The 23,099-nt window shown below is 43.1% G+C and overlaps 1 protein-coding gene across 1 annotated transcript; it reads left to right on the top strand.

The window, feature by feature from the left end:
- Positions 1-378: 378 nt before the first annotated feature.
- Positions 379-21,873, top strand: MAPK15 (mitogen-activated protein kinase 15; the record flags this gene model as incomplete). The annotated part of the gene is made up of 13 exons (XM_080610680.1): positions 379-447; positions 3,593-3,691; positions 4,132-4,161; positions 7,351-7,441; positions 7,961-8,091; positions 8,250-8,413; positions 9,318-9,457; positions 12,296-12,353; positions 14,080-14,217; positions 14,467-14,572; positions 15,346-15,643; positions 16,090-16,241; positions 21,679-21,873. 13 exons carry the CDS (start codon positions 379-381, stop codon positions 21,871-21,873), a joined length of 1,671 nt encoding a protein of 556 aa, XP_080466806.1.
- Positions 21,874-23,099: the final 1,226 nt, after the last annotated feature.

Genomic DNA, 23,099 nt, shown 5'->3' with positions numbered 1-23,099 from the left:
TAAACTTGTCCAAGTGATGGCACAGGATGCGCTGCCCCGGAGCAGTCTCACGCCCGGCGGGGGCAGGAGAAAGGGGGAAGCGTGAAAGTGGATGGGGGAAAAGGGGAAACTAGGAAAGGGGGAAACAGCAGCCCGGCGCCTCAAACCCCGGAGACAACCCCAGACGGCCCGCAACCGCTCCGTGCGGGACGCCTGACGTTATGCTGTGCGCCTGCGCATGCGCTGCTCGGCGGCGCCGTTTCCATAGCAGCAAAAACCAACGGGGCGAGCGAGGCGCGCGGCCTGGTGCAGGGCGGCGCGGTGCGGTGGGGTGGGGTGGTTGCCTGCTCCCCCAGCCTGCTCCCGTCGCCTCCCGCAGCTCAGTCCGGCCCGGCCGTCATGATCGCGCCGGAGGTGGAGGCGCTCGTCTCCCAGAAATACGAGATCAAGAGGCGCCTGGGCAAGGGGGTGAGTGCCTGGGGAGGCCTTGGGAGCTCGGGGAGCTGCACAGCGAGTCCAGCGCTGCCTGGGGGCGTCCCGGCGGCGCCTTGGTCTGAGGCTTCCCGGTCCCTGCCGCGGGGAATAATACATTATATATAAAATATATTATATATATTTTATATATATAAAATATATTTTATATATATATTATATATATAATATGATTTATATATATTATATATTATATAATATAAAATTGGAGCTGAGCCAAGTCTAGTGATGCTGGTCTGAGAGTTTATATCCTAGAAACCCAGACTGGTTTGGATTGGAAGGAACCTTAAAGCTCCTCCAGTTCCAACCCCCTGCCACAGGCAGGGACACCTTCCACTAGAGCAGGTTGCTCCAAGCCCCTGTGTCCAGCCTGGCCCTGAACACTGCCAGGGATGAGGCAGCCACAGCTTCTCTGGGCAACCTGTGCCAGTGCCTCATCACCCTCACAGGGAAGAACTTCTGCCTAATATCTAATCTAAATCTCATCTCTTTCATTTAAAGCCACTACCCCTTGTCCTTTCACTACATGCCCATGTAAAAAGTCCCTTTCCATCTTTCCTGTAGGCCCCCTTTAGCTACTGGAAGCTGCTCTAAGGTCTCCATGGGGCCTTCTCCAGACTGAACAAGCCCAGCTCTCTCTGCAACCCGAATGGGACAGAAACCTTTTACTAGCATTATCACTGCTGTGGCTGAGCTGCAGAACCTCCTCAGCTCTGCCCATCCCCTCCCAGTACCTCATCCTTTGACTCACAGAAACTTTCACACCAAGCACAGCATTTAAGATCATTTAAGATCATCAGGGCCAACCACTCAACTGGTACTGCCAAGTGTACCACTAAACCGTATCTTTTAAATACCTCCAGAGATGGTAACACAAACAGTGCCCTGGGCAGCCTGTTCCAGTGCTTGACAACCTTTTCTGTGTAAAATTTATTCCTAATATCCAGTTTAAACCTCCCCCGGCACAACTTGAGGCCACTTCCTCTTCTCCTGTTGCTTGTTAGAAGATACCTTGCTCCATCCTCCTTTCAGGTTGTTGTAGAGAGTGATAAGGTCTTCAATGAACTTACTTTTCTCCAGACTAACCCCCCCCAGGTCCCTCAGCCATTCCTCATCATACTTGTGCACCAGGCCCTTCACCAGCTCTGTTGCCCTTCTCTGGCCCTGCTCCAGCACCTCAATGTCTCATGTAGTGAGAGGCCTAGAACTGAACACAGGATTTGAGGTGCAGCCTCACCGGTGCCCAATGCAGCGGCACAATCACTGCCCTGGCCCTGCTTCAACACTGGTGCTGATACATCGGTGTATCATATGCGTGGATGCCATTGGCTTCTCAGCTGCCTGGGCACAAACTGCTCATGTTCGGCTCAGTCAGTACCTCCAGGTCCCTTTCCATGAGCAGCTTTACAGCCACTCTTACCCAAGCTTGGAGCGTTGCATGGGGTTGTTGTGGCCCAAGTGCAGGACCAGGCACTGAGCATTGTTGAACAGCATCCCACTGGCCTCTGTTCCTGGATCCAGCCTGTCCAGATCCCTCTGAAGAACCTTCTGCCCTCCAGCAGATCAACACTGCCACCCAGATCGGTGTTGTCTGCAAACTTACTGAGGGTGCCGCAGATCCCCTCATCCAGATCATTGATTAAACGACTAAGAGATTAAACAGAATTGGTCCCAGTCCTGAGCCTGGGGGAGCACTGCTTGTGGCTGGTGCCAACTGGATTGAAGTCTATTCACCACCACTCTCTGGGCTTGGACAGTTCTTTACCCAGTGAACAGTGAATGAGTTTACCCATTCAAGCCATGAGCAGCCATTTTCTCCAGAAGTCTGTGCGAAAAGGTGTCAAAGGCTTTACTAAAGTCTGAGAAGAAAACATACACAGTCTTTGCCTCATCCACTCAGCGGGTCACCTTGTCATAGAAGATCAGGTTGGTCAAGCAGGACCTGCCTTTCATAAATGTAAAGAAATAAAGAAAGTTAGTCGGTGTAACTTACTCAGCCTTAGTAGTTAGACGTGCTGAAACCTTAGGCTGTAAGGTGTGAACTTTCACATAGGTATGCTGAGCTTTTTACCTACTTAAATAAAAGGATGCCCCAGAGTTCATTTGCAATATACGTGAGAAAGCCAGGAAGCTCGCTAGTCTTGTCAGCAGAAGCTGCAACCTTAGAGATAGCAGAAGCTGCAACCTTAGAGATAACAGAAGAAACACCCTGTCTAGAGGCAGTGAAGAGACCCAGTGGAGAGCAAGGAAACCCCAGATCCTAATGTTATTATTTGGAATTATCATGTGAGGAGTGGGAAGCTTAGATTGCAAGAGTATGATTGCTCAGGGATTTCTTTGTTCAGGGTCTCTCTCTGGAGGCACCCAGCTCACGCTGTAGCTCACCACTGTACCAACTGAATGAATTCAATGAAGTCTGCCTGAGACTCTGCTTGGGAAAGCTCAGGATAGAGGCAAAAAGGGAAAACAGCTGCCTGAGTGTGTGTCTAGAGTCTACATGCGGCACCCATCTGTCCACTGAAGCTGCCACCACCAATGGACTGCAAAGTCCCAGTATTTGAAGTCTTAGATGGTAGTAATGTGATTCCTTGATTGGGTGTGCGACAAGTCCATATTCCATAACAGTAGCCCGTGCTGACTGAGCCTGATCACCTGGTTCTTCTTTCCTTGCAGCCCAAGATGCAGTTGGCTTTCTGAGCTGCAAGCATACATTGCCAGCTAATGTCCAGTTTTTCATCCACCAGTACCCCCAAGTCCTTCTCCTCAGGGCTGATCGCAGCCCATTCCTCCCCCAGTTTTGACAATGGGGATTGATCTGACCCAGGTGCAGGACCTTGCACATGGCCTTGTTGAACTTCATGAGCATGTACATCTGCTATTGGCTGCTTTGAGAACCAGTACACTTTACCTTGTGGACATTTGGTTGGACTCAGTGTAGCTGTTCTTAGTCCTTGACTCAACCAACTGTTGCTCATTGGCCTAATCTCTCTTTCTTCTAAGTAGCTGGTGATTACCCCTTCTTTCAGTCCTTCTAATGAGCACGGTTTACTTCCACACTGAAGGTCTGAACTGTGCTTTAAATGGCATAGTACACTGTTCATCTGTAGCTTTTACTCTCTAGGCTTATGGCATTGTATGGAAAGCAATTGATCGCAGGACAGGAGAAAGAGTGGCTGTTAAAAAGATTTATGATGCTTTCAGAAACAAAACAGATGCTCAGGTGAGAAATCATTCTAATCGTTCTAATATGTCTTGAAAGATGTGGTGGGAGTTCATAGATATTTTCAGGATTTATGTTTTTGAAAAATGTTAGTTATTTGACAGTTATGCATGTAATAAAATAGTCGACATCTATATTAGGATATTATTAGGATATATTAGGAGCAATAAATGTCAAGCTTTGTATATCATGGCATCTACAAAATACTGTTTGATATCCCTGAGGAAAAAGTGTCTTTATAGACATGCATAATTTGATTCTCCCATGTGTTGTTATGCTGTAGTGTCTAAGCAGAGAGCACACTTGTAACTAGTGAGCAATTGTTTTTTCCTAGCCTGTCTACCATATAAGGGTTTCCTCTGCTTTAGAGATGAGAAGTCTATGCTCTGTTCTGTCATTCTGTTGAGGTGATAATAAACTTGTTTGTTGTTTATTTCTAGAGAACATTTCGAGAGATTATGTTCCTACAGGTAATGTCCATTGTCCCCACTTCTCTCTGATTTTTCGTTATCTCTGATGTTCACATATTTTCTTCCCACTGTTTTTCAAAATGCAATGATCAATGTTGACAATTCTGTTAATTTCTTTCCTGCACCATCTTGGCAAACAGTCTTTCCATGACTGGGCAAAACCACCTGAATGAAATGGACAGTTTGCCTTATTTTTCCTTTAAGACATGCTATCATAACTATGATCTTCTAAGGACACAAGCGAGGCAGGGCTCATACGAAGAGGTATTTCCTAAGACTTCAAGCTTAAGTAGGTAAGAGATGAGGTTTTTTGCTTTTTAATCCTTTAATTCTTTAAGCCTGAAATGGAAGCTGCAAATTTAAGAGATAAAAACATATGAGAACAATTCCTTAGAAGTGAATTACCTCTAAGATCATCTCTGAAAGTGTAGCACTTCTGGAGTAGACTGGTGCAGGAGGAATTGGGAGAAGGTAAAGTAGAATATTTCTCCTGAAGGAAAGAATGAGCCATCTGGGGGGAGGGACATTAATGTGCCATTCAGTCCTTATTTTAATGACTTTCGGTGCTCAATAGATTTAAGAAATTTAGTTTTCTGCTCCTATTTTTGAAGGTCTGTATACCTCTTTCTTGAGGTTCAGGACTGAGAGATCATAAAGGGAAAGACATAAGAAATATTATTTCATTGGTAGCTGGATGTTTGTCTTAGTTTGCTTATGCAAATTCTTTCCTGTGCATAACAATTGCTTAGTTCAGTCTGTATGTTTATTATAGGGGCATTGGTGGGCTGGCTGAAGTTTAGTTCTTTAATTGAGAAGTGCTTATATAGAATCTGGGAATTTTGATGATTCCCTTCTGAGTGATATGTGATATTGCTGGTCATTACGCTGCTTGCAGGGTTTATGTTTATTGTTCAGTATAGTTGTAGGTCTATTTGATACATTTTGATACATTTTGGGACACATTTTAGAGTGTTGTTTTTGGTAATTATTAAGAGCATTGTTCTTTAAGCAAAGAGAAGTAGGACTGGCTCTGACAATATGTTTTTCAAGGTAGGATTTTTTTAGTATAAATTTAAACTTTCTCATAACTTTCCATTATCAGTTCCAGGACAAGACAATAAGTTCTTAAACAATACTGAAATAACACTGTCAAGACTGATGCATCTCTAGAAAAATATCCCTTTTGGGTAAAAATTTTCTTTAGATTATTTGGATGGGTATTCTGAATATTGTCCTCAGAATAAATGCAAGGGTGTTTGATGGTCAATGGCTCGATGCAAGGGTGTTTGTGGTCAATGGCTCGATGTCCGGCTGGAGACCGGTAATGAGTGGTGTCCCTCAGGGATTGGTGTTGGGACCGATCTTGTTCAACATCTTTGTCGGTGACATGGACAGTGGGATTGAGTGTGCCCTCAGCAAGTTTGCCGATGACGCCAAGCTGTGTGGTTCGGTTGATACACCGGAGGGAAGGGATGCCATCCAGAGGGACCTCGACACGCTTGTGAGGTGGGCTGATGCCAACCTGATGAAGTTTAACCATGCCAAGTGCAAGGGCCTACACCTGGGTGGGAGCAATGCCAGGCACAGCTACAGGTTGGGCAGAGAAGAGATTCCAGAGCAGCCCTGCGGAGAAGGACTTGGGGGTGCTGGTCGATGAAAAAATGAACCTGAGCCGGCTTCAGTGTGCGCTCGCAGCCCAGAAAGCCAACCGTATCCTGGGCTGCATCAAAAGGAGCATGACCAGCAGGTCGAAGGAGGTGATCCTGCCCCTCTACTCTGCTCTCGTGAGACCTCACTTGCAGCACTGTGTGCAGTTCTGGTGTCCTCAACATAAAAAGGACATCCAGAGGAGGCCACGAGGATGATCAGGGGACTGGAGCACCTCCCGTATGAAGATAGGCTGAGAAAGTTGGGGCTGTTCAGCCTGGGGAAGAGAAGGCTGCATGGAGACCTCATAGCAGCCTTCCAGTATCTGAAGGGGGCCTACAAGGATGCTGGGGAGGGACTCTTCATCAGGGACTGTAGTGACAGGACAAGGGGTAACGGGTTCAAACTTAAACAGGGGAAATTTAGATTGGATCTAAGGAAGAAATTCTTTACTGAGAGGGTGGTGAGGCACTGGAATGGGTTGCCCAGGGAGGTTGTGAATGCTCCATCCTTGGTGGTGTTCAAGGCCAGGTTGGATGAGGCCTTGGGTGGCATGGTTTAGTGTGGGGTGTCCCTGCCCATGGCAGGGGGGTTAGAACTAGATGATCTTAAGGTCCTTTCCAACCTTAACTATTCTATGATTCTATTCTGTGATTCTATGATGGCCTGGGTGTATATTACTGCTTTGTAAGTGTATTTTCATGGGTTGCTGCAGGTAGGTCTGTCGGTTTGTGTTTTTTTCTAGATGTTATACGTCATAACCAATTTTTGTCCTGGCCTCAGAGTCTCGGAAGACAATGCTGTTATAAGACTGTACTGGGGTAGCTTGATATTATGCTTTTTGATACTGTTTATAACTGAATTTGTGATAGAAATAGATAAAGAGTCAACATTACTGGTTCATATAACAAAAAATTCCCTCATTTTAGATACAAGCATAGATTTTATGGTGCAGCTCTTTATAATATTATATACAGGGTAGTTCATGAAATGTTGGCATATTGTGAAGTGTCTACAGTGTCTCTGGCTGCACAGAAGTGCTTATAGGTATAGGGAATAAAACATGTTGAAATAAGCTATAGGAAATGAAGAAATTATCTTGACAGTATTGTCAGTCTGCAAATGTGAGGGTAGAATTCACCTGCAGTTTATGGTATCTGTATTTAGGTGTCTCTCTGCTGTCTGCTCTCCCATTACAGTCAGCTCAACCAAGGCAGCCTGTGGAGGGTTTCAGCCCACTCTCAAGTTGGTTGGATTTGTTCGTTATGGATGTTGATGGCAACTTTGCTCTGCTTTCACTCATTCTTTGCATTCAGTAGGAAATCTGAGATGCATAAAGATGATTGGATTTTATTTGCAAATGGTATAGAGGGGTTTTTAGAACTCATGTCTCAGATGCTAGATTTTCATTTGTTTGCATTTCCTGCCTGGTTTCATACTATGGAGCAAGCATAAATACAAAATTAAATGGGTTATTGTCCCTTTTTATGGTCCACGTGCAAGACAAATGATTTTTGACAGTTGGGTCTCTTCCCTCTGCAGGAATTTGGAGAACATCCAAATATCATCAAGCTGCTGGATGTTATCCGAGCTCAGAATGACAAGGACATCTACCTCATCTTTGAGTCCATGGGTGAGACTTAGCATTGCATCACCCATTTAAATATAGCCTCTCCTATGAGTTATCCTTGTTCCCTACTTTGATAGTGTGTTGATGATTTACATGAATATTCATGTAAGTAGGAGCAGTAGGTTTTTCAAAACAAGTATCAGTTGTCAATAGATTTGAATAGCAGTGAGACTTTAAAAGGAATAATAATTACATGGGAATTGTCTGGTTTAGATGAAGGAAAGACAGCAGTGAGCAACAAATTTGAAGGCTTAGAGAGACAGGAGAGTTGCATATGGAAGAGACTGTGCAATTTTATTATAACAAATGATGCAAAAATAGAACAGCTACTGTAGCATGAACCACAAGTCAGACTGATGATAGTACAGAAAGACTGCAGTATGACTGGTAGTTGCAGTGTTAACTTCTGTTGAGGATGCACTTGAAAGATTACAGTTTGGACAATGGTCTATTCTGGCCTTGCTTTGAGGAACTTGCATTCCTTTACTGATGTAAATATATTACTAATGTAATATATTACAGAGACAGATTTACATGCTGTGATTAAGAAGGGGAATTTGCTGAAAGATATCCACAAGTGTTACATTCTCTACCAACTCCTGAAGGCAACTAAATTCATCCACTCAGGAAATGTTATTCACAGAGATCAGAAGGTATATTTCAGTCACAGTATTTATCCTTCACTCAAGTTTTCTGTTAAACACTAACTGGAAAATATATTAAAAGAATGAGACTAATAAAAGAAACTTGATAATAATCTTCTCTCATCCAGAGAGTAAAAAGCTTATTAATTTTCCTTTGTTCAATTCAGCCTTCAAATATCTTGCTGGATGCAGACTGCTTTGTCAAACTTTGTGACTTTGGGCTGGCCCGTTCTTTATGTCAGATGAATGAGGATCAAGTCAACCCTGCTCTAACGGAGTATGTGGCAACACGCTGGTACCGAGCCCCTGAGATCTTACTTTCCTGTAGGAGGTAACTGTTTAATATTGAGTGAAGGGATGGCATTCTGTAATTTCTTCCCACTGGGAAAACCTAATGTCAAAAAGCTTAAATATTTTCATTTTGGATGTCACCAGATGCAATGTCATGTTAGCTCACTTTCTCAATATGCATTTCAACTTCAGTTCTGCAACATAAAAAAATCTCTCATTATGTGTACAGTTCCATCCTGGCTTCTTGGATTGCCTGCTTACATACACTATCAACTCATCTGTTTGTCGTCCTTTCTACTACTACACTTATTCTTTCTCCTTTTAAATCTGCATCTTTGCAGAATTTAGTTGACTACCCTTGTTCTCTTTTCCAAATTTATGGAGAATTTTTTGATAGACCTTCAAAAACTATCCTGTAATCAAATGTTAAATCAGCAGCTAGTCAGGCCTCGTCCTTTTTTTGACTTAAACATGCAACATCTTTTTGATCAGAAAAAAAACCAAACCCTACAGGCTGGCTCAGTATCCCAAATTTGAAATGTGGATGTTTTGCAAACTGTCATTTACCCATTTTTTGGCATTTACTTTGCTTAATAATTGTAAGTACTTTCTAAATACATTATGTCCTGAAAAGTCAGTTGTTTCCAAACAGCAACTTGTATCTTCACAGTTGGTGGTATGAAAAGTGTATAGTACCTTGTCTTGGCATTTACATTTAATATATTTGCTTTTACGGTTTCCTAGAATGGGGGGTCAGTAGCATAAATCTCCTTTTATGCTTGCCAGTTTCATGATTCTCAAATCTCATTCACTTTATAGTTAAAACCTGTGAGCATTCATATTCAAGGAGTCAACAAAATAAACTAATGTAGGTGATGTGAATACCAGGTACAGAAAAGCAGTTGCTTGACTTTGTCCTAACTCTATTCTGTTCTTATTTGTAGTTACACTAAAGGTGTAGACATGTGGAGCATTGGCTGTATTCTGGGAGAGCTGCTACTTGGGAAACCTCTTTTTCCTGGAACTTCAACAGTGAATCAAATAGAGCAGATCTTGAGGGTCATTCCTGCCCCATCCCCAGAAGGTAAGACTCTTCTGTGAAGAAAAGTATTTAGAGATTAAAAGAGTGAAGGAAAGCAGCCCAGCTGGATCAGGGAAGAAAGTGTCTCTTCTGAGACATTCTAACATCTTTCCAAGGAAATTAAAGACTTAATTATGAAACCGATACTTGATTGGATGAGAAACAAGAACCAGGCCTTCAAAGCAGTTTTGAGATCTATAAGAGGATAACAGTTTAAAACAGTGTCATACTTCAGGGGGACTTGTATAATAAAGAGAAATTGGACTTTCTTATCTGGAAATATAAACATCAAAGTGAAAGCTGGAAGAAGTATATGTTAAATCTAAAAGGGATTATTATTATGTCTTCTATGAGTTCCAGTCTAACAGCCCGTACAGTTTATGAACTTTTGCAACATGTTGATATGTTCTAACTGAGCTAGCAAATAGGGGTTTTTTTTTTTGAAAAATAACTACCTTCAGTTTAAGGACATGACAGTGTTGGAGAATTCCATTCAAGCTTAAAGTTATTTATAGTTTTTATTAAGAGATTTGGTTGCTGGGGATGAAATATGAATGGAAATGTGTGTGAAAACACTAAAACAGGAGTTAGAAGAATAGCCAATTACTAAACAAAAAATGCTATTCTATTCTCAGTGATATAATTGAGGAATGTGTTGATAATGTCATAACCAGAAGGTCTGCACTCTAAGACAAGACCAGAGGACAGTGGCTCTTTAGCAGAAGGGCTTGTGTCTTTACTACAGGACAATGGCTGCAAGGTTGCAGCATGTCACAGGCACAATTTCTTCTTTTAGCCAAAATACTGAAAAGAGACAGTTGTTCAAAACATTACTGCAAACAAGGATACCCAGTCTACTAGCAACAACTTCGCCTAGTTTATGGGGACCGAAGCAGCAAGATTCTGAAGCAGAAAGCATTCCATAGCAACTGTTGACTCTTCAAGAGTATGACAGATGTGTTCTGCAAACAGTTCATCATCACCACTCAAAAAGAACCCCAGCGGATGTGATGATAAAATCAATACCTGGTATCCGTTGTTCTTTGTGTCCCACACAAGTGATCCTGGACAGATCATTTGGCCTCAGATATCTTTGTACTTCTGCATATGTGGGTATAAGAATGCAAGTTTATGAAATCTACAATAGAATGAATAGGAACTGAGAAAATCAGCTTAAAGAATTTGTACGTAAATATTCCATCTGCCTTTCATAAGATCTCCATTCAAGTTTTATCAGGATAATTTCCTACATTAATATCAAATATTTGCTTTCCTTCATAAAATGTGTAGCTGGTAGTCGTTAGCATAAAATTGTAGAACACTTTGGTTTGGAAGGGACCTTAAGATCATCCAGCTCCAACCCCCTGCCGTGGGCAGGAACACCTTCCACTGGAGCAGATTGCTCCAAACCCTGTCCAACCTGGCCTCGAACACTGCCAGGGATGGGGCAGCCACAGCTTCTCTGGGCACCCTGTGCCAGCACCTCACCACCCTCACAGAGAAGAACTTCTTCCTTATATCTAATTTGAACTTTCCCTGTTTCAGTTTGAACCCATTACCCCTCGTCCTGTCACTGCAGTCGCTGATGAAGAGTCCCTCTCCAGTATCCTTGTAGCCCCCTTCAGATACTGGAAGCTGCTTTGAGGTCTCCACTCAGCTTCTTTTCTTCAGCCTAAACAGCCCCAATGTCTCATCCTGTCTTCATATGGAAGGTGCTCCAGCCCCTTATCATCTTTGTGGCCTCCTCTGGACTTGCTCTAACAGCAAGCTGGTGACATCAGAACTGCCCACAGTACTCCAAGTGGGGTCTCACAGGAGCAGAGTAGACAGGCAAGATCACCCCTTTCGCACTGCTTTTGATGCAGCCCAGGACATGGCTGGTTTCTGGGCTGTGAGCGCACACTGAACCCAACTCATGTTCAGTTTTTTGGTCACCAACACCCCAAGTCCTTCTCTGCAGAGCTGCTCTTAATCACTTTGCCCAACCTGTAGTTGTGCCTGGGATTGCCCTGACCCAGGTGTAAGACCCTGCACCTTGCTTTGTTGAACTTCATGAGGTTGGCATTGGCTACCTCTCAAGTGTGTCAAGGTCCCTCTGGATGGCATCTCTTCAGTGTATCAACTGAACCACACAGCTTGGTGTCATTGGCAAACTTACTGAGGGCGTCTCAATCCTACTGTCCCACTGTCCGTGTTGCTGACAAAAATGTTGAACAGGATCAGTCCCAACACTGACCCTTGAGAGACACCACTTGTTACCTGTTTCCAGTTGGATATTGACCCATTGAGCACAACTCTCTGTGTCCGGCCACCAGCCAATTCTTTATCCACCAGATGATCCATCTATCAAATTCATGTCTCTCCAGTTCAGAGACAAGGATGTAATGCAGGACAGTGTCAAATGTTTTGCACAAGTCAGGTAGACAAGGTCAGCTGCTCTGCCCCTGTCCATCAGTTCTGTAGCCCCATCATAAAAGGCCACCAAATTGATTAGGCAGGATTTGCCCTTAGTAAAGCCATGTTGACTGTTACCAACCATCTCGTTGTTTTTCATATGCCTTAGCATGCTTTCCACGAGAATCTGCTCCGTGATCCTACCAGGCACAGAGGTGAGACTGACTGGTCTGTAGTCTTCCCATATTTCCCTTGAAAATGGGGGATATATTTCTCTTTTTCCAGTCATTGGAAACTTCACTGCCTGCCATGATTTTTCAAATATAATGGACAGTGGCTTAGCAACTTCATTCGCCAGCTCCTTCAGGACTCGTGGATGGATTTCATCACGTCCCATAGACTTGTGCACATTCGTGGCACTAACAGTAATTCTTTTCACTGTTGCAGATATTTTGGCTGTGCAGTCAGATTACAGACCCTCAGTTATTAACTGCATCAGTTCCTGGTAAGCCTTCTGTGTTCGCTGTGTCTCAGAAGTCAGCAATCTGCTGTATGAACCTGACAGAAAATTCCACTGCAGTTCTGCAGTTCACCTGCCACTGTTCCCCAGTGGAAATGGTTTCTGCTCTCTGCAGATAAAAAAAAAAAAAAAAAAAGACCAATGACATAATCTGGGAATAACAAACAAAAATGAGGTTGGGCCCATGGGCTGACATTCCAAGCTATTGTCATGTGAACTTTCTGAAAATTGGAGTATGTTCTTATCCTGAGGCGTTTTGATTAATTTTCTTTTTCCAATATCTGTCATGGTTCTTTTGGAGCATACAGTTATGTACCCAGAAAAACACAACATTCTGTATTTATGACATACCTCATTAGTAAACATTAGTAAACTTGATGCTCTTACACTATCTTATAGCCATAGCAAGTTACTCACTGGTGTCTAAGTGTGCTTTACTCATATGTGTCATGAGTATCCCGGTGAGCATCGCTTCTCATTGAGAAGTCTGCAACATGCATAGCTCAGCTATGTGTGGTGTGAGTCCTCTGAATGCTGTTTTCATAGGTGTAGATTAGGCTGGCTCAAACCATAAACTCTAGTAGGTCTTGTTCACATGAGCAGCATGTGGGTTTTCATGTTGACTTCTGTTTTTGAGGTCCCTTCCAACCCTAAGCACTCTGATTCTGTGATTCTCAGTTGCCCAGCCTGTTGGCAAATCCTTCTGTTGTAGGGCTGCTGCATGTCAAAAGGCAGAGAAGGGAAAGTGAGCAAGCAACTTAGCTGCTAGCGAGGGTCAACCCCCACAGCACCTCTGAGAAGAGCTCTCTCATTACTATAACCCTTCTCTGTGTAGTGAAAGACAGCAACTGGAGCTCTCCGTTAACTCCTGCCTGAAATGCACTTGTATTTGACAGCGCTTCTCTTTGGATGTTATCTTCTCCCCTCACCCCCCCAAAAAAAATATGAAAGTTGTGTGGCTGAATTCTGATAGCTGGCTCCAGATAGGTAAAAGGCAAGTGAAATGTTATTCTTCAAAACAAAAAAGATTTTTTTCTGAGCCACTCAGTCCAAATGCTATGTTCAGTGATGGATCATTTTTCTAAACTAAAAGAATATTGTCATGGTGTAACAATGTTATTTAAAATATGAGCAAGAATTGTGTTTTAAAACTGATTTTTCAAATGTATTAGATGTACTCACGTTCATGATGTTAATAATTATATTTAAGACTTCTAAATGCAAAACCAGACTTTTAAAGTTCATCTTCTCATTGCAAATTCTACAGAAATACATTTCTGTGGTCTAAAGGCTGGAGTCATGGGATCTTTCACGGTTGAACTGAAACATCCAAGTTAGGAATCTGGGCTTCCTGTATTTTCAAAAGAACAGAAGAAGGACTCATTGGCCAGAGAACTCGTTATTTCCTTGTGTCTGACACTGTCTGGTATCTATCACTCTTTCCACTGAAACAAGACAAAGACTAGATTTGCAAGTTAGGTACTTCATGTAGGTTCCTAGTGCTAGGAGGGAGGCATTCAAACCTAATCAAAGGGGTGAAAACTTCACCGTACTCACAGGCCTCTACTTCAGAGTGTTTCAGGGTTATGGCACTATTTGTGAGTGAACTCTGCAGTCACATGTCCCTTGATGTGATTCCCAGAACTATTAATTCGTGCCTTCGCTGTGAATTAGACACTGGAAGCTTACATCATTTTTTTCTGACTTCTAGGCAGCGAGTAACGTTTGAGGAGATTTTACCATCCTCTACTCCATTGCCTGCCTTGGATCTTTTGAAGAAACTTTTAGTATTTAACCCTGACAAACGACTCACAGCAGAGGAGGCTTTGCAGCATCCTTATGTGAAAAGGTGAGAGTAATACCAAAGTGCAGTTTCCCTGATGTCTTCTGAGATGTTACAGACCCGCATTTGGCACAAGTTTTCTTTATATACCTGGTAGAAAAATAAAAACCCTACCCAAAGCTAACTGTTCATTTTCTCTAACCCTGGTTACACTAGAGGTCACCCTGGATGATTTAACAATCCTTTTTAACATTATTGATCTGTGGTGCTGGTTTTGCTCTAAGTGAATTACATTATGTGTTATCATCTTCTTAGGTTTCACTGTCCTGCCACGGAGCCCTCTCTGGGTCATGATGTGATTCTTCCTTTAGGTGATGATATCCAGCTGTCTGTGGCAGAATACCGGAATAAATTATACAAGGTACTTTTGCTTACTTTATTTTTCCAGAATCCAAGGTAATTGCACATGCTTAATGAATGCTGTCATTTTCTTCATTTCATTTAAGGTGTTCAGTAGAAGAAAATGAGTAAATTCTATTGTGATAGAGCATTAGGAGTCAGGAGAAGATGAATTAGTAAAGTGAATATGGAGCACAGGTAGAAAAGATATTCCAAATGTCAATAGATTGGTCACACATAATGTAGGTACAAGGCTAAGAAATAAGTGAATAGTTTTGAATTATCTTACTGATAGGGTGTCAAATTTGGGATGACTTATTACAGGAAGTTGAGACCAAATTGTCTATACCAAGACACAAACCTTGTCAAGGATTCTTTTGCTAGATAATATTGTGTAGAGGTAGATGAGAAATAATTATGTACAAATCAGAGTGAATATTGCTTTGACCATTAAAAAATCAGCTTTGCAAAGTTCTAGAAAGGGATGATAAGGAACAGCATAATGTTAATCTTCTGAACTTGTAGATTGTCTTTTCCAAGGCTAATGCTCATTTTATTTAGCGGTGTCCTCTCTCAGCATATATTGAAATTGCCTGTTCACCCAATACTCTTTCTTAATGCTTCAGCCTGTTCTTTCTTTCCACTGAGAATTTTATTTCTATCTTCTTTCCAACCTAAATTAATTTTAAAATTATACTTATTACCTATTCTGTGAAAGAAATTGCAGCTTGGTTTTATGTTTTGTTCCTCTGCTGTGTAGCTGTGTTAATTCTAACCAACTTCTCCTTTCTGTAGATGATCCTTGAAAAGAAATCAGATAGCCATCCAAAGGAGCAAATGTGGAGAGAAGACATACAAAGAAGTCAGTCTGAATCTAGGCCGCTTCCAAACTCCACTTCTGTGATTTTAGCTACCAAGAAAGGCCAGATAGAACCAATACCACCTCTTCTAAAAGCTCCACATGTGCATGCTGGAACTACATGTGGTATCCAGCCAGAAGTATCCAGCCAGAACGAAGATTTAGCAAGACGTTTATGTCAGAGATCAAAGATCCATGTGATACACAATCCTATAACACACACTGCTGTTCAAAGTAGGTACTACCCTCCTACAGTGGGATGTAACCCATCATGAGGTATTATTATGGGGAAGAAAGAAGAAAAGACATTGAGTGGGGAAGAGAAATAAGGGGAATTTACATGGCAAAATGAGAGGGTGAAAGTGTGCCAAGAAAATTACATAAGATCAAAACACAGTTGAATGAGTTTTGAGTGTGTGACCTTCTCTTTGTCTGTTTTGCTTCAGTCTTGACTCTGTGTTCCTTTCTGTCTTCTCTTTACTTTTCTACTGCTGTTATATTTTCCCATGCCCTTTTGAACTGGTTTTCTTTGCTACTACAGCCTAATTCTGAATATTTAGTGAGATGAAGTTATGTGGCAGGGGCTGACTCAGTTTCTATGTTCTGTCCCTGCCTCAGTCACGGTGTTCTGTGTCCTTATAATTTTCCTACTTTCTCTCTTTTTTTTTTTTCTGCTGCAGGTAATGCAAATTCTGATGCTCTTATCAGGAACTCTTCAGCATCACTTTCTCGACAGGCCATAACCTCCAACAATAGTAGATTGGGGAGACAAATCACATGGGCAAAAGCAAATGCTGGGCTACCTCCTACAAATGTACAGAACCTTTACAATGTGAGTAGCAGCCCTACCAAAAAAACCCCCAAAAACCACCTTATCTTTTTATGGCCCAAAATCATATAGACACAAAATATCTTAATTTGCAACTTTGTAAAGATACTTAAATGAGAGGCTGCTCTGTAACTAAATTAATACATTTTTATCAGTTAAAATTACTTATAACAAAAATATGCATTACAATATTGTTGCTTCTATGTAAGTCAGTCAAATGGTACCTGTAACCTAGTTCGATAAAGCAGTTGGGCTTGTATAGAGTATGTTCCCTTAAATAGAAAGCTAAGTGTGCTAACTCTTGGGTTAACTCAGCATGGGCAGATCCTGCTTGACCAACCTGATCTTCTATGACAAGGTGACCCACTGAGTGGATGAGGCAAAGACTGCATGTTTTCTATCCAGACTTTAGTAAAGCCTTTGACACCTTTTCCCACAGCCTTCTCCTGGAGAAAATGGCTGCTCATGGCTTGAATGGGTAAACTCATTCACTGTTCACTGGGTAAAGAACTGGCTGGATGGCCAAGCCCATCCAGTGGTGGTGTTCACCACCAAGTGGTGGTGAACAGACTTCAATCCAGTTGGCACCAGCCACAAGCAGTGCTCCCCCAGGCTCAGGAGTGGGGTCAGTTCTGTTTAATCTTTTTATCAATGGTCTGGATAAGGGGATCAGGGTCACCCTCAGTAAGTTTGCAGACACCACCAATCTTGGTGGGAGTGTTGATCTGCTGGAGGGCAGGAGGCTCTTCAGAGGGATCTGGACAGGCTGGATCCAGGAACAGAAGCCAGTGGGATGATGTTCAACAATGCTCAGTGCCTGGTCCTGCACTTGGGCCACAACAACCCCATGCAATGCTACAGGCTTGGGTAAGAGTGGCTGTAAAGCTGCTCATGGAAAGGGACTTGGGGTGCTGATTGACAGAGCCAAACATGAGCAGTTTGTGCCCAGGCAGCCAGAAGCCAATGGCATCCTGGACTATATCAGCACCAGTGTGGCAGGAGGGCCAGGGCAGTGACTGTCCCCCTGTACTGGGCACTGGTAAGGCCACACCTTGAACTCTGTGCTCAGTTTTAGGCCTCTCACTATGAGAAACATTGAGGTGCTGGAGCAGGTCCAGAGAAGGGAAATAAAGCTGGTGAAGGGCCTGGAACACTACTGTGATGGGGAACGGCTGAGGGACCTGGTAGGGGGTTTAGTCTGGAGAAAGGTAGCTTCAGGGAGACATTATTCCCAACAACTACCTGAAAGGAGGTTGTATCAGGGTGAATGTCAGTCTCTTCTTCCAAGTAACAAGTGACAGGATAAGAGGAAACAGCCTCAAGCTGTGCCAGAGGAGTTTTAGGCTGGAGATTAGGAACAATTAATTTACCAAAAGGATTATCAAGCACTGGAACAGGCTTCTCAGTGCAGTGGTGGAGTCACTGTCCCTGGACGTATTTAAAAAATGTGTAGATGTGTGGCACTTAGGGACATGGTTTAGTGGTGGCCTTGGCATTGTAAGGTTAATGGTTGAACTTGATGACCTTAAAGGTCTTTTCCAGCCTGAACAAGTCTGTAATTTGATGATTCCAACTGAAGAGTTTATGCTAGAAGTGGAAATAACTGGACATAACTTGCCTCTAATATGGCTTAGATACATACAAAATCACAGACTCATAGAATAGTTTGGATTGGAAGGGACTGACCAGCTTGTAGTTCCCCAGGTCTTTCTTTTTCCCTTTTTAAAACTGGGGGTTGTATTTCCCTTTTCTGTCACTGGGAACTTCAGAGTGCCACGAGTTCTCAAATACGATGTCCCACATGACATCCTTGTCTCTAAATTGGAGAGACATCAATTTGATGAGTGGACCACTCGGTGGATAAAGAACTGGCTGGATGGCAGCACACAAAGAGTTGTGGTCAATGGCTCGATGTCTGGCTGGAGACCGGTAACAAGTGGTGTCCCTCAGGGATTGGTGTTGGGACCGGTCTTGTTCAACATCTTTGTCGGTGACATGGACAGTGGGATTGAGTGTGCCCTCAGCAAGTTTGCCGATGACACCAAGCTGTGTGGTTTGGTTGATACACCGGAGGGAAGGGATGCCATCCAGAGGGACCTCGACACGCTTGTGAGGTGGGCTGATGCCAAACTTGATGAAGTTTAACCATGCCAAGTGCAAGGGCCTACACCTGGGTGGGAGCAATGCCAGGCACAGCTACAGGTTGGGCAGAGAAGAGATTCAGAGCAGCCCTGCGGAGAAGGACTTGGGAGTGTTGGTCGATGAAAATGAACATGAGCCGGCTTCAGTGTGTGCTCGCAGCCCAGAGAGCAACCGTATCCTGGGCTGCATCAAAAGGAGCGTGACCAGCAGGTCGAAGGAGGTGATCCTGCCTCTCTACTCTGCTCTCGTGAGACCCCACTTGGAGTACTGTGTGCAGTTCTGGTGTCCTCAACATAAAAAGGACATGGAACTGTTGGAACAAGTCCAGAGGAGGCCACGAGGATGATCAGGGGACTGGAGCACCTCCCGTATGAAGATAGGCTGAGAAAGTTGGGGCTGTTCAGCCTGGGGAAAGAGAAGGCTGCGTGGAGACCTCAGAGCTGCCTTCCAGTATCTGAAGAGGGCCTACAAGGATGCTGGGGATGGACTCTTCATTAGGGATTGTAGTGACAGGACAAGGGGTAATGGGTTCAAACTTAAACAGGGGAAGTTTAGATTGGATCTAAGGAAGAAATTCTTTGCTGAGAGGGTGGTGAGGTACTGGAATGGGTTGCCTAGGGAGGCTGTGAATGCTCCATCCTTGGCAGTGTTCAAGGTCAGGTTGGATGAGGCCTTGGGTGGCATGGTTTAGTGTGGGGTGTCCCTGCCCATGTCAGGGGGGTTGGAACTAAATGATCTTAAGGTCCTTTCCAACCCTAACTATTCTATGATTCTATGATCTAAGTGGCTTTGCCACTTCATCTGCCTGCTCCCTTAGGACCCTTAGATGCACCTCATCAGGTCCCATGGACTTGTGCACCTTCAGGTTCCTTTGGTGGTCTCGAGCCTGCTCTTCTTCTACAGTGGGTGGTTTTTCATTCTCCCAGCCCCTGCCTTTGCCTTCTGCCACTCGTCAGTGTGGCTGGAGCACTTCCCAGTGAAGACTGAGGTAAAAAGAAAAGGCCTTCTCCATATCTCTGGTAACCAGGTCTCCCATTTCCTTTCAGAGAAGGCCGTGTTTTCCCTAGTCTTCCTTTTATCACCAGGGTACCTATAGAACCTTTTCTTGTTGCCCTTGATGTCCTTGTCCAGATTTAATTTTATCAGGACTGTAGCTTTTCTAACCTGATCCATGGCTGCTTGAACAATTTGTCTGCATTCCTCCCAGGCTGGCTGTCCTTGCTTTCACCCTCTGCAGGCTTCCTTTTTGTGCTGGAGTTTGTCCAGGAGCTCTTTGTTCATCCACATAGACCTCCTGGCATTTTTGCCTGACTTGGGATGTGTTGCTCCTGAGCTTGGAGGTGTTCCTTGAATGTTAACCAGCTTTCTTGGGCCCCTCTTCCCTCCAGAGCTTTAGCCCATGGTACTCTACCAAGCAGATCCCTTAAGAGGTTGAAGTTTCCTCTCCTGAAGTCCAGGGCTGGAAGCTTGCTGTGCACCCTCCTCAATGCTCTAAGTATCTTGTACTCCACCATTTCAAGGCTGCCCTCGAGCTTTATGTTCCCCACCAGCCCATCCTTGTTGGTGAGAACAAGGTCCAGCAGGGTACCTCTCCTCGTTGGCTCCTCTGACACTTGGAGAAGGAATTTATCATCAGTGTATTCTAGGAATATCCTGGATTGCCTATGTCCTGCTGTGCTGTCCCTCCACCACATATCAGTGATTGAAATTCCCCATGAGAACCATGGCTTATGAACATGAGGCTGCTCCTATCTGTCCATAGAGGGCCTCATCTGCTCCATCTTTCTGGTTGGGCAGCTGTAGCAGACTCCCACTATAATGTTACCTATCCCTACCCTCCCCTTAATCCTGACCCATAAGCTCTCAGCTGGCTCCTTGTCCATCGCCAGGCAGAGCTTGGGCATAGGAACTTGCATATTGCAGTCTTTAGGGTTGCAATACCTACATTCAGGTGTTTTGTCTGCTAATGAACTTTACAACCCAAAGTTAAGTTCTGTGCATAAGGCAGAGTGTTGAGAGGAAGATGAGGAAGACCATCTGTCGGAATCACCAGCAAATTGCAAGGGCACAGATGTGGCCTTACTTCTGCAGAATGTGTAATGCTGATCTTCAGCTGGTCTGGGTTTATAAATACTTTCTCCTGGATTTTGAAGTCTAACCCCAGTCTTTTAAAACAACCCTATCACCTGTGACTTGAGCAGCAAGAGGAGGTTCATGCAGGAATTCTGTGAATGACTGTTGAATTTCAGTATGGGAATTAGGTACTTCAGAGAACATGGAGGAGCGGCCCTTTGGAAAATCACTCTCTGCCTCATTAGCAGTATTTAGTTGGGGTTTTTTTCCACAAATATTAACTGTAATGGATTATATGTGTCACCCAACAGTAAGCAAAGTAAAAATATCTCTGCAGATCCTCTGCCTCTACTTCCTTTTCCCATCTTGAGTTTCTAGTGCAACATCTTTAGAGATGTGCTGAGATACATGACTTTTCCACTGCCTTTTTCTAGAGGACAGGCTGATTTCAGACTGCATTCTAGTTTCAGTGTTATCACTTCAGACAAGTGGTTATCACATTGTTCAGACTGTGAGCAGCACTAAAAAATCCCTTTGACTGAGAATCACAAATCAGTTGCTTTTACATTATCTTCAGCAATGGCTTGTCCTGTCCAAAGCGTGTAGGTAGCAAATTATTTTTTAACCAAATTGAGACTGTGGTATATTCTAAACTTAGATGGAGAATTCACACTACCTCTGAAATCAACTTAATGGATTGCTGCTGCTGAACAGTGATATTTTCAGTCCTGTCCTCTCTGCTCCTCCTTTTTCCCTGTTCCTGGTCACACTTCCTTGTGAAAGTTCTTAAGCTCATTGGGTTCTTATATGACCTCCTTGCCCCTGTTTTTTCTTTTTCCTGAGCCAGTTGTCTGCTGCCTGGCTCAAGGAGTCTAGCCAACACAAGGTGATCAGAGGAAGCTTATGGCAGAGGAAGAATATGGAAGGAGACATTACAGATTACCCTTTCTGTGACACTAAGGATTGACTTTTTTGTCATGGGACTTTCTCACATCCCCACAAAAGAATACTGCTCCAGTGCCAGTAGTTCATGATACACCCATTCTTAAGCCCTTCTCCCTCACATCCTTCTCACCATCCTGTTCTTGATCTTGCAAAACCGTGCTTGTTGTTCATACAATATTCATGATCTGTCCTGCTCCAAGCTGAAGTAAAATTTGTGTTCCTTTTTTGTATTTTAGAAAGCTACTACAGGTTACTATCTTGGCTTTTCTTTATTGCACAGAATCCAAGAAATACTCAGTTTCACAGCAAAGATGTTTGTCCCCCTCTGAAGTCCAGTAAAAAGATGTTCCAGATTACTGCAAATATGGGAGCTGCTGGTGACCCGAAAGCATCGATGGGCAGTTACTCTCAGGCCTATGGAACCATATGTAAATCTGCGCTGCAGAGTCTTCCAATATCAAAGTCCTCCCAGTAACTTGGGCAGTGAATATGGAAGTGTTCTAACCAGGTGAAGTCATGTCATGAAGCTCATGTCATCAGTCCCCTAACTGAGCCCTTCAGTTTGTTTTCCACTATTTTCTATGACTCTTCTGGGGTAAATGAACATAATTAGTGGTGGCTTATTTTCATTAAAATAATGTAGAAAATCATTTTAAATGCAGACGGGTTCTGCTACATTTAATAGCTTACCTACCACGTAATACTGTGATATTGCAAATATTGTAATAATAAATACTTTACATTGCATTACAGAAAATCCTTGTCTTTCAATCAATGTTTGCTGTGTGTGAAAGGGAAAATCCAGAAGTATCTTGTTCAGTGAATAATACAGTAATTTATTTGTTTTTTGCTTTCAGAAAGCAATGTCTCAAGAGATGTTGCTGAAACATCATCAAGTTGTTATCAGGCAAAAGGGGGACAACAGTGAACTTTAAAACTAGATTCCTGTTTTAATGCTGATTTCTGATACATTTTCCTCATTAACTTAAAGTTATTATAAGAAGTCTTTGTCCCTGAAATTTTACTTTATCTATGATAAAGGATTCTTATTCCAGAATGCTGGGACTACAGTTACAGAGGGGATTAAGGCACTAAATTTTAACATGTGAATATCACTGCCATTGATGGAATATCCATTTTATCTTGTAGTATGTAATCACTATTTTTAGTTTATATAGATTATATAGTTAGTTATATAGATTTAGTAATCTAAACAAAAGGCTAGTTAAGTAAAAAATCAAAATATTCACTTCTGATACCTGGTGCGGTCACTCAAGTCTGGTAATACTAGGCTGGGAATGCAACTCTCAGGGAAGTCCTGGTTTATTCTGGTATATTGATGAAACAGGCATTTCCTATCTAATCCAGGTACAGGTAGATACAGAAAATGGCAATGACAGCGTGAACATGTTGTGTAGTGCTCTGTGCAGCGTGACAGCTCTTGTGAATCCAAGATGCCTTTTCTCATGGATGGAAAAGGGAGCCTACTGCTTAATTCAGGGTTGACTTCCACTGAAAGACAGCACCCAGCAGTTTGATGATACAGTGAGATATCGAAGATCCTCTGTGAACCTGATCTCAGAGGTGACGGGCTGTAACATTAACCTTTTAGTCTTAAAATGGATTTTGTTATTACAAAGTGAATTAATTACTCTGCAATATTTGTATGCACCTACAACATCTCGTAATCAACTTAGCACT

Source organism: Psittacula echo (assembly GCF_963264785.1).
Source record: "Psittacula echo genome assembly, chromosome: 2".
In the NCBI taxonomy this organism is placed as follows: domain Eukaryota; kingdom Metazoa; phylum Chordata; class Aves; order Psittaciformes; family Psittacidae; genus Psittacula; species Psittacula echo.
This window is presented reverse-complemented; position numbering and strand designations above follow the sequence as displayed.